Source organism: Protopterus annectens, chromosome 1.part0 (genome assembly GCF_019279795.1).
Source record: "Protopterus annectens isolate FY-2018-M chromosome 1.part0, PAN1.0, whole genome shotgun sequence".
NCBI lineage: Eukaryota > Metazoa > Chordata > Ceratodontiformes > Protopteridae > Protopterus > Protopterus annectens.
The window spans coordinates 856,109,071-856,121,297 of NC_056725.1; the positions used below are offsets into that span (position 1 = coordinate 856,109,071).

At 38.3% G+C, this 12,227-nt stretch overlaps 1 protein-coding gene across 2 annotated transcripts in view; it reads right to left on the reverse strand.

Annotated features, from left to right (window-relative positions):
* Positions 1-201: 201 nt before the first annotated feature.
* The window catches only part of LOC122795392 (sulfotransferase 6B1-like), a 527,554-nt gene continuing 515,528 nt past the window's right edge, over positions 202-12,227 (reverse strand). For both annotated transcript variants that reach the window (XM_044063681.1, XM_044063682.1), the window contains exon 7: positions 202-501. In XM_044063681.1, the coding sequence (XP_043919616.1) occupies positions 371-501 (131 nt within the window). In that variant the 3' untranslated portion in view covers positions 202-370. The remainder of the gene's footprint in view (positions 502-12,227) is intronic.

A 12,227-nucleotide genomic window follows, 5' to 3' on the forward strand; every position in this document is an offset into this window, starting at 1 on the left:
TCATTATTACATACACAGCAGATGGCAGCTCACACACACACACACACACACACACACACACACACACACACACACACACACACACAAGTTTCTGGTAAGTATGAAGCTGTTGGACAAGTTTCACATAAATCAGAGAGCATTTACTGTTTTTGGTTCAAAATAGCAAGTTGGGTTACTGATATCATCAATTAAAGTATCTGCTGATTTCATTTTTTTTTTTTTATTATACCATCCATGTCTGGATGCCTGTGAAGACATATATTCTGCAAAAATCAAATATAGTTCTCTACTATTAAACAAGTTACAACCATAATAAATTGTTAAACCAATCATAGATTAGCAGTAATAACTCATTAGGTTATAGGCCAATTCACGTCTTGCAGTATAAATCATACTTCAGTTTTGCACCGAGCTTAGTTCCTGCGAGACATTCTTCAAATTTTGCATCCATCTCTTCACTTTGAAGATCACTAAAATGGTTTTTCCAGTCACCAATTTCTCCTGCAAGACAAACATGTAAAATAATTTCTTTATTGTAGGCCAAAACAAATTATGGTCACAGTATTGCAGTGAGTCATACTTTCTTTTGCAACTTTGCAGCCAACGTGCCTGTCTGTCCTCCTTGTTCCCAGCTTTGCTACATTATCTTACAAAAATAAAAATATGTTCAAATATGTGACATAGCTAGATGCAGACAAATACAAAGCAATACTGCTTTAAGATTACCAACAGCCTTCCAGTTATTGCCTAATCCAGTTCTTACTCATGGTGTGATAACACAGTTCATTCCTTAACTTGTCTTATCAATTTTACACGAGCCCAGTTAATTATAAAACCATCTCACTTTCTTCATTCTGTTGTTGCATTTTACTGAACTGTCAGGAACTTTCCTGCTAAGCAAATGGCCAGCAAGTCTGAAATTTGTGGAAAATTTTTTGAGAATACACAGATCTGCAAAATTCTCAAGAAAAGGTCCAGCAACAGACAAGGTTAATCTTTCACTGCACTTTGTTCTACCAATAAGTAAAACATGATTTGAACTGTTTAATGCTAATATAAATCGTGGTGTTGTGTTACATTAGACATCACCCTCTGAAGCAGCATGAGTTAAGATTTTTATGAAATAAAATTACAAATATTTCTACAATCTGAATCATTACCCACATTGCTTCTGGTCATTTAATTCATGAATGATGCAAAATATGAACAGTGTACTGTAGTTGCTCCATTCAGTCGGTCCATCCTTCCAGCTTATATCACTGACTTGAGAAATAAGGCTAAAAAGTGCAAATCTGGTGACTTGAAAGATGAGTTAATAAAGGACAGGCTTGTGTGTGATATTAATAATGCTGCAGTGAGAAAGATTTTGCTTCATGACAGCGATTTAACATTAAGCAAAGCCATAGAGATTTGTCAAATCCATTAGCTCACAGAAAGACACAAGTATGTTTGCAAGTGATAAGAGCATGGTTTCAACAACCTCCAGAGCAAGTGTAGGCAGCTTGCAGCATGTGGCTAGCAGAAGCAGGCCTAAGCACATGGTAGCTGCAACCCCTGTGTGATTCTCTGGTAGGAGTCATAACTCAATAGCAAGTTCCAAGACTAGCTAAGTAAAATGGACATGCTCAGTGCAGTATAAGGGTGAGTCAGCAAAACCCAAATCAAGTTTTATTGTTGACTGTCATAATTGTGGTATCAATCATGAGTTTAAAAGAGAGAGAAGTACTTAGCATTTGGTCAGCGATGCCACAAGTATAAAAATGAAACCACTTCCAAAAGTTTTGTAAATCAGCAAGACTCATTCAGTTAAGAAAGGTCACTCAAAAAAGTAGGTTGATCATATAGAACGCTGAGACCCTACTTTCTATGTAGATGGTGCATCAGTGGTCAGTGAAAAGGTTAATGCAGTAGATTTATTGGCAAAGAACAACGTATTTTGTACTGTCCTGATCAATGGTAAGCCCAGGGAGTACAAAGTGGACACTGGTTCAAAGTGTAATGTGATATCAGCAGAAACATTTGCTAGAGTGAGAGCTGGTGAGCAATTTGACCAATCGTTCGAAGTTTGTTGCTTATGGAGAAGAAGAGATTCATGCCAAATGCTCAGTAGAGCTTTCATGCTATTTGACTGAGAACAGTTACAGCTTGCAATTGTAGTCTGAAGACCTGTGCAGTCATTATTAGGTCTCAGGGACAGTTTGAGAATGAAACTGCTTTCTTTTACCAATGAAGTACATCATGTCCCAGTTCCAGCATCAGTGATGCTATTTTCTCAGAGTATGCTGATGTGTTCAATGACAAGCTAGACAGACTTCCAGTTGTGTACTCCATGAAAGTAGACCCAGAGATCAAATCCATTGGTCAGACTGGCAAGGAGACTTCCAATGGCTATGCAAGATAAAGTCAAAGTCCAGTTAGACAAAATGGTGCAGCAAGGTGTGATTTGTCCAGTCACAGAACCAACTGAGTGGGTGTCTTCCATCCACGGTAGCTGTTCATAAGAAAAATGTTGATGAAATCAAAATATGCATTGACCCAAGAGAGTTTAACAAGGCATTGAAAAGACCTCATCATCCTATATGTACAGTTGAGGAGATTGCTGGCCTTGTGCCATATGCCACTGTTTTCTCCATTTTGGATGCAAAGTTAATTTTGGCAAGTAATGCTTTATCACAAATCTTCACTACTGACTACATTCAGTAACCCATTTGGTAGACACAGATTCCTCATGATGCCTTTTGAAATAAATTCTGCCAGTGAAGTCTTTCAGCGTGCAATGAAGTACATTTTTTGAGGGTATCCGTGTGCTATAATAGTTGATGATTTACTGGTTGGAGGCAATGATGAAGGAGAGCATGATGGAAACCTCAAGAAAGTTCTAGATAGAGCGTGTGAAGTGAACTTAAAGCTTAATCCTCTGAAATGTAAATTTGGACTACCAGAAGTTACTTATGTAGGTTATTTATTTACCAGTACAGGCATACAACCAGACCCTTTCAAACAAGCAGAAATTCTTGAGATGCCAGTCCCAGACAATGCCCAAGTTTTAGAGTGTTTTCTTGGTATGGTTAACTATTTGGGAAAATTTATCCCTGAGTTTAGTGAGTCATCAGTGCCTTTGAGAGAGCTGACATGCAAAAATGTTGCCTGGTCCTGGTTAGAACACAACCAGAGAACATTTGATAACCTCAAAAAGCAAATTGCCAACCTCCCTACATTGAGATATTATGATGTCCACAAACTAGTAGTTCTTTCCTGTGATGCTTCAAAGTTCGGTCTTGGTGCAGTTATTCTTCAAGAGGGCAGACCAGTTGCCTATGCATCTAGAACTCTTTCCCAAACTGAGATGCAGTATGCTCAAATTGAGAAGGAACTTTTGGCAACTGTGTTCGAATGTTCGAAGTTCCATGATTATATTTATGGCCAAGCTATCCAAATCGAAACTGATCAACCACCTCTTGTCACTATTTTAAAGAAGCCTATGCAATCCACTTCACCAGGACTACAAAGAATGATGCTTAGATTACAAAAGTACAATTTCAAAATGATCTATGCAAAAGGCAAACTTCTTTATCTGGCTGATACCTTATCCAGATCATCCAGAAATATCATGGAACAGCTTGATGCAGAGACTTTTGACTTTGATGTCATGGAAGTGCATAATTTTTCTACCATGAAACTTGATGAGCAGAGTTCAAAAGCTCAACCACTTCATCCATGTAGGATGGCCATCAAAGCAATCCTATGTACCATCAGAAGTGCAATCTTACTTTCCATACAGAGATGAGATGCTGATGGAAGATGGTATAATTTTCAAAGGTCTAAAAGTTATTGTTCCTACTTCCTCAAAACATGAATACATTCAGATTTTGCACCATGGCCACCCAGGTTTCAATTCTACCAAAAGAAGGGCAAGAGGACTAGTATTTTGAACAGCAGCAGCAAAGAAAATACAAAATAAACTAAAAAAAACAACCATCAGCGACCAACACAAAGAAATTTAATCCAAACCTCAAGCGCTTCGGCAAAGCCTTCAAAGAGTACAAAAAAAATCCCATCCCATCTGTTATAAATACACACATCAATAAAACAATTATTCAATTAAAACACACAAAAAAGAAATACATTTTAAATTAGAAACCTCCAATTACATTCAAGATTAAGACCCAGAGGATATAAAGTGCTATATTTAAGTATAAAAATACTTTCTTTATACATTTTCTTAGTATATACTCTATCTGAACAAAAACCAACAGAGATTTTTTTTCCAAAATAGTAACTTTCAAATCAGTCGGATCAGAATTATGAGGACTAGTATTTTGGTCTTCTCTGAAAAAATACATTGATAAAGCACTTTCTTCTTGTTCAGTATGCAACAGTACTAAACTGGATTTGGAAAAAGAGCCACGTCAGCTAAGCCAAATTCCTAAACTACCTTGGTCAACAGTAGCCGCTGATATATTCGAGTAGAACAATCAGCATTACTTAGTGTTGGTAAACTCTTATTTGAACTGGTTTGAGATTGATTTGCAACATAACCTAATATTCAGTGCTATTACTAAGATGAAACATCATTTCTCAGTCCATGGTAGTCCACACAAAGTTATTTCTGAAAATGATACGCAGTTTACCAGTCAATTGTTTCTGAGATTTGCAAGAGTGGGACTTTATCCATGTTACTAGTAGTCCTGAATACCCACAGTCAAATAGCCTTGCTGAATGTGCAGTACAGAGTGCAAAGCAATTACTAGAGAGGTCACAAGAGTGACAATACCAATGTCTTCTCGAATTTGCGTAATCTCAAAAGTATACCCTGTGACAACCTACTTAGCTCGCCTGCTCAGAGACTTCTGTCTAGGCAAACCAGAACAAACTTGCCTATCAGTTCTAGTTTGTTGGTGCCTAATACTAAACACACCAGCGCAATCAAAGACCAACTTTTTAAGAAGCATTCATTTCAGAAGTCCAGCTATGATAAAACGAGCAGATATCTTTGCCCATTAAAAGGAGAGCCAGTGAGGATGCAAACCACGAAAGTCTTTGATCGAATTGGTCAAGTGAGAGGTATATGTGCCGAGCAGAGATCCTACTTAGTGGAAGCTGAGGGTATAGAATACAGGACAAACTGCAAGTATATTCTGCCTGTATCAGAAAATTGCAGCATCGTATCTGTGATACAGGCTGTAGATCTCAGAGCAACCCTGACAATGTTCATACCGAAGAACATGTCTCAGTATCCATTCCCGTTCCTGAGAATGGCCCAGATGTCCCCAAAGTTGAACATTCCTTAAAGACAGTCCCCATTGCTAGATCCAATTCTTTTATGTAACACAATCAGGTCGTATTTCTAGACCTAGTGTGAAATACACAGCAACCTAGACATGACTGTTTTATATATGTCTGATTTTGTATAACTGCATGTCAAGAGATCATTTCTGTATAATTGCATATCATTGACTACCGTCATTAGTATATGATCTATTTCTCAAGGAGGGAGGATGTAGAGCAGAGCGTGTGTATGTACCTTTAAGAAGCATTTCTAGATCTAGGCGCGTGTATATAAATAGTGAGCATGTGCAGGCAGCAGTACCATTTGGACAGAACAGCCAGAGTGTTAACATATATGAGTGTAGTAGTCAGTTTATCAACGTTACAAAGCCTCATTCCTGATTTATTTGTGTGGAATAAAGCTGTTTAAATTGAACCCATGAATGTTCGTCTGTTTTATCCTGACCCAACAAGTGACACATTGAGAGATATTATAGAGTCATGGTAGGATGAGGGATGTCTCAGTAGCAGGACAATAGTAAGAAGGATGTGTGACAGAGCCACATTTTTTCAAATATTGTGACAGAAATACATGTATGCAGCTTCACCAAGGTCTTGGAAACATTTATAAGAGTATTCATTTAATAGATATACTTCGAGCTTGGATAGAAACATTGCATTTGTTGTTGCCAGACTTCTATAGACAGTTTATTCTAGCATGCAGGTGTTAACTTAGAGAAAGCTTTTCCCCAATGGTAGTAGTAAATGGAAACCCTTTTAAAGATTAAATTATTTGTTCTTAAGCTATAAGTGACTGTCTTCACTAAGTTTGGAGAATATGGGAGGACATGCTTTGTCCACTGTACAGAAACATTAAGAATAAGCCTAAAGACTTTCCAGAAACTGGTAGCCAATTGGCTTTTTTTGAAGAATCCAACAGTGCTGGCATCTACTGTCAGTAAGATGTATGTATTTGCATATTTTATGCTTTAAGCAGTTTTTTGTATAGAATTTAAGGCAATGATGGGTACTCATACTTTGTTAAAATATTTGTCTGACTTCAAAGCATAGAAGGTTAGAGGTTTTATAGTACAGTTTATGTTCATACAGGACTCTTAATTGTTCTTTGGTATGTGGTTTAAATGATTATAGGACAGAAAAGTAGGCCAAGGTACTTGTTTATTTGCCTTTGATTACCAGGAAAGTCTGACTGGACAAAACCCCTTTTCAATGGAGACCCAGATAGAAAAGTTCCACATTGCACACAGTTGTACGGGGCAGTTAGCACAAGTCAATAGTGGAAAGTACTGTACAACAATGAGGTATATATAGACCAAGATTACCATGCTAAAAGCTAAGTAAACTACTATACCACTCTTCAGAAAAAAATAAAATTCAGTTTTCATCAAGTTTTGGTCAGCAGTCAGACTTAAACTTGGTAAAACATTGCAACCCTGCACTTTTATAGATAACGCAAAACTATAACATAGCATGCAAACTTAATTCATACTGCTTAAATGTGGCAAACTACTCTCTTTAATAAACCATATGCACTGACCTGGAAACCCTGCCTGCACCCTAGATGACTCCTTTTCAACCAGGGGAATGGGCACTGAACAGACCAGGTGTGGAAGGATGGGAGTGAGCTTAACACCAACTTGCCTATCTCGGAGGGAAAGAAGCTACATAGGCTCATTGTAATAGCAGCATTAAGAGTTGAGCAAACTGAGAGCTGCAAAAGGGTGAGCACTTGCTCAGGAGGCTATACAAGTGTGGAAGCACACATGCCCCTGCCAAAAGCAGCCATCTGCCATGGGGTGGTGGCAGAGTAGTGTGCACTCCTGGCAGAAATATATTGGTACATCAGCAACCTCAACTGACTCATTGGTCCCAGACCCAGTGAATAAGGAGAGGAGCTGATAACAGGTGATGGTCAGTTGTGGGAAAGTAGTTGGGAAGAATGTTTGTTTGTTTGTGTCTTTTGGCTTTTCCCAGTTAAGGGTCACCACAGCGGAACTCCGGTCTGCTAATAATTGGTAGTGGATTTTTACGTACCGGGTTACCAGCCCTGATGCACAACCATCAACGAAGGCACGCCTCATTCACGTATGCCTCCACACAGAAGACGCTCTAGCTGAGAATCGAACGGACAACGTCTTGCTATGAGGCGACAATGCTACCGCAGCGCCACCACCGTAGTATAAGAAGGAAAAAAAATCACCAAGTGTCAGACATCACTACTATCTTCTTGCATTCAACTCCAACTACCAAGATAAAAAAAAATCAAAAACTTAAACCCACTTTTCGCCTCTCTAAATAACTGTAGTACTTAGTCATTATTTTGTTTGACTATATGATCAAATGTGTATTTTATGGAAAAGAAGGTGCACTATTATGCAAGTCTAAGAAGATTTCATAAAACAGAAGGCCAGTTTTATATTTTAAACCCAACTAGCATTGTGCTACATAATTTGCTGGATGTCAAAATCTTCCTGGCATCAGTTCAGCTTGCAAATTTGAAATGTATCATAACCAAGAACATCCATGCATATAGTACGATTTAGCATACATAATGTATACCTAGATGGATATGTAGGGAAAACAGTCCTAAAACTACCTTTACCTGAGGTTGAGATCTGGAAATAATTTTAGAACCTCTGCTGAGACCATAATTACTGAATCAGTTGACACCGGACCAAAACATTTTTCCAGTATGGACAAAAGAAGTGGGTGGTCTATGGATTCAAACACAAAATTAGGACCTGTGAGCAGTCTGTAGTCAGTAATAATAATAATAATAATAATAATAATTAACTACATCAGTCACCCTATAGGTGGCTGTCAGTGCTACATTCTGCCTTAAATCATGCTAGAAGATAATAGGCCACATTGTTTGACATGCTTGATGATTTCTTCTTAAATTATATGGAAGGGGATAGAGTTTATTAGCTGGACCAAAATCATATGCTAAGGACTGGTTTAAAGATATTATAATGTAGCTGCCATCCTATGGATGCTTGTGTAGAAGTGAGCATGTTTGGACCCTCATCTTTTACATAGTTTTTAGGAGTTTTGCGATGGATTTTTGGATGGATTTCCCAGAACTAGAAAATGGGAGTAGTCTTTTCTGATGAAGGGAGTTAAAGTTTGCAGAGATCAAAGTAAATGCTTATTTATTTAGTTATTGACATTTGATTACTGGGAAATATCAACTGGGTAGAAGCCCATTTTCAGCATAGGCCCACCGAGAAAAGCTTCAAATTATTACAAAACATTTCAGACGCAATAATTTTACAATCCACAAAAATAAAACAAACATCTGCAATTTAAATAGTCCTCCCCGCGGTCGGGTGGCCTTCGAAAGACATGCGTGAATGGGTGTGCCTTCGCTGAAGGTTGGGCATCGGTCTGGCAACTCGGCACCATGAAAAAGAAATCTACTGCCAATCATTAGTGGACCGGAGTTCTGCTGTGGCAACTCCTAACCGGGAAAAGCCGAAAAGACAAACAACAAACAATAACAACATAACAAATTAGACACAATATAAAAATATTGGTTAGGAATCGATAAGGGTATATAACAATCATTTAATATTTAGAGAGTTTTAGACAGTTTGTAGAGAAATTAAAGGTAAGTTGGTCTAATACAAACAGGAAATGCAATATGAAGTGAGAGAAAAACAGGCTTATGGTATATTTAAAGAGAAAGTCACAGAACAGAATTAGATAGCAGTAAAGAAATTGTTCAAAATCAGGATAAACTATATCCCTAAATGTGAACAAGAACAAAGCCAGATTTTAGCTAGGAAGTCTTTCAGAGTGGTTTTGAAAGATGGGAGGGAGGGTACAAACCTGATGGATACAAGTAAGGAGTTTCAGACCTTAGCAGTTTTGTACAAGTACAGGCAACACCCATCAGATTTGCTAGGTTTGTAGATAAACAGAAGTTTTTGGTCCATGGATCACAATGACAGACTGAGAACATAGTTCTGTAGAATGTTTTTTTTGCGCTGGACAGGCAGAAGGATGCTCGATAATTGGAAGCTGTGTATATGTTAGTTGATGTGGCAGCTCTAACCAATTTAGGTTTTTCAGTGGTGTACAGTGGTGGGTTCTGAAAAGGTTATGTGCTGCAAATTTAGCAACTTTATTATAGCATTGTTCAAGTTTTAATTTTTGTGAAGCCTGGAGGTTACTAAGGATGGGTGCACCATAAAGGAAAGTTGGCAGGAGATTAGTAGTGGCAAACATAGCTTTAGCTGCATCAGTGAGAAAGTTTTTGGCTCTGTAAATCCCTAGCTTTTGATAAGTTTTTCTTATGTAATTTTGTTTATGCAGGTCGAATGTAAGATCATCATCACTATCACCCCTAATAGTTTGCTATGAGAAGTGACTTCAATGGTTGTATTATCAAGAGAGAGGACTTTTCTTTCATGAGAGGGGGATTTAGTTTGGTCTTTTTTGGGTTGAGTGTGAGTTGTGAGCTATGAAGCCATGTTTTAGTAGCTGTTAAAGCTTCCCAGGTAATTTTTTGGAGGTGTAGCATGTTGTCAGATGTGCAAATGAGAGTGGAATCATCTGCATATTGTATTAGAGTGGCCTGCTGTGTGAAGTATAGAGGGTGTTGGTGAAAATGTTAAAGAGGAGGTAACCAAGTATAGAGCCTTGTGGTACACTGGTGGAAACTGGGAGGTTAAGGAGAGAGAGGATGGAGTGCCATTTTACTGACTGATACCTATTGGATAGGTAGCTTTGAACCACAGATGGGTGGGGCTGAGAGAGAGACGTAGCAAGCAGATTCGAATTCCAGCACAAGGCGACATAGGGAGTCACATAGGACCCCCCACACACACTCTAACCAGGAGGCTTCAACATAATAAATAAATAAATAGACACCACAGTGGCAGTGTCTTCTTTAAAAACCATGCATGCATTTCATGCACACACGCCAACATGGATGTAAAGATATTCTGCACTCGTGCACAGAATTTAAACTACCTGTTCCATTTACAAAGAAGGTAAGTGTGTGCATGCGTGCACGTGTGTGTGTATCTAATTTAAACTAGTGGTTATGTTTCTGTATAGGAGAGAAAGTGTGTATACGTATGTAATTTAAACTAGCGATTCTGTTTATATGATAAAGTGTGCATGCGTGTGTATTGCTGTTTAAGAGAGAAGGTGTGTGTGCATTGCTATGTGATAGTAGGTGTGTGCATGTGTGTGTTGCACAGTGAGAGCAGAGATAAGGTAGGTGTATGCATGTGTGTTCGTGTTCATTCTGTTTCTCATAAGATTTGTGTTTTTTCTGGCAACTTGCAGAGGACTAAAGTCACTAAAGAATGACATATACATTAGTTTCAGACCTTCAGAAAATCTATGATAACACAAATCCTGTTATTCTAGCAACTTTCTAAGTTAAAACAAGAAATATTTAAAATCTATTCCTATTTTTGGGCCATTGCGTTCCCATTATTTTAGGCTTTGTCCAGATTTCTTGCACTAGGAAGTTGAGAGGTGGTGTGTAATGCCCTAGTTGTGTGTGTGTGTGTGTGTGTGGGTGGCGAGGGGGGGGCTGGTTAGTCAATTAACTTGATCAGGCTTGACCTGTAACCTGGTTACAGCTGACAAGAGCCCAGACTGCTGACGGAATTGTGAGTCTGAGTTTCAGTAGAACCTCAGGGAAATAACAAGTTTCGGTACTTTTTCAACGGAATAAGAGTCTCAGTGGAATTGTGAGTTTCCAGGGAAGATTGGTTTACTGCTGCTCATGTGCAGCTAACATTTTTTTTAACAAATGGCAGTCACTGTTTGTGCTGTAGAATCTGAAAGCAGTCTTAGTAGTATAATTGCCTTTGGTGCAGAAGGCTGTGGATTCTCCTCCCACACCATGTATATGGAGAGTTTATGTTACAGTGCCCTTTTGATTGCTGATTATTTGGTGTGTCCTCCTTTGTTTGAGATGCCTAGTAACTAAGAACTTGTTGTCCATTTGTCAGTCATTCCCAATTGCAATATTACCAGCTTACCATTTTTTTAATGTAACATGGGCAATTAATTCTTCAAGGGCAGGAGGCACAGAATCTGTAGATGAAACGTTGAAATGCAAAGTTGCTTGCCAGTAGCAACCTCTTCATTAGTTACACATTTCTTTAATGTGGAGTTATTCAGATGACTTACTTCTGCAGAGATTGCGGATTGTAATGACAGAAGTTTCAGTGACCTTTTATGGTTAAAATTTTTTGAAATGGATAATTATGTCATGGTTCATGCATTTTGTTTCATTGCTTATTCAAAGAATATTCAAAACTACACATTTAAAACATTTTAACTAGTGATGCTGTATTATACAAGGAATATAATTTAATACAATCAGGAAGGTGAATCAAAGAACAGAGATGTATGCGTGGTCCTAAAAATGTGTGCAAGGAGCCTATGGTTTGAAAACAGCCCAAAGGTAAACTTAATTCTCCAGTTGGCCAGATGCATTTTCGCATTTTCTTTCACTGCTCACGCCAAGTCTGTTTTCATTGTGAGACTGTATTGTTTGTTTAGCAAATGGGTATCAGTGTTTGTGCTATTTTATTTCAATATCTGTAATCATTGTAGAAATAAATAAGAAAATAGTATGAACATTGACAGGTTTGAACAGTGTTTATGGTAACTTGAGGATAAATAGCCTACTAATGGAACACTGAAATAGCTGTGGAGGGGGATGTTGCGAGGGAGGAGGGGGGAGAGATGGTTGCTGCAGGAGAGGCTGTTTTGGGAGGGGCCAATCTATTACCCTGCCTAGGGCCCCATTTGGCCATGATCCAGCTCTGCTAGCAAGGACATTTGAAGTACAAGTTTGCTGTGACAAACTGATGAAGGCTTTAGATAAGTCTAGAAATAAGAAAGAGACTAGTTTGCCATCATCTCCAGTTTTATTGACAGTATTTATATAGGTTAAAAGGGCAATG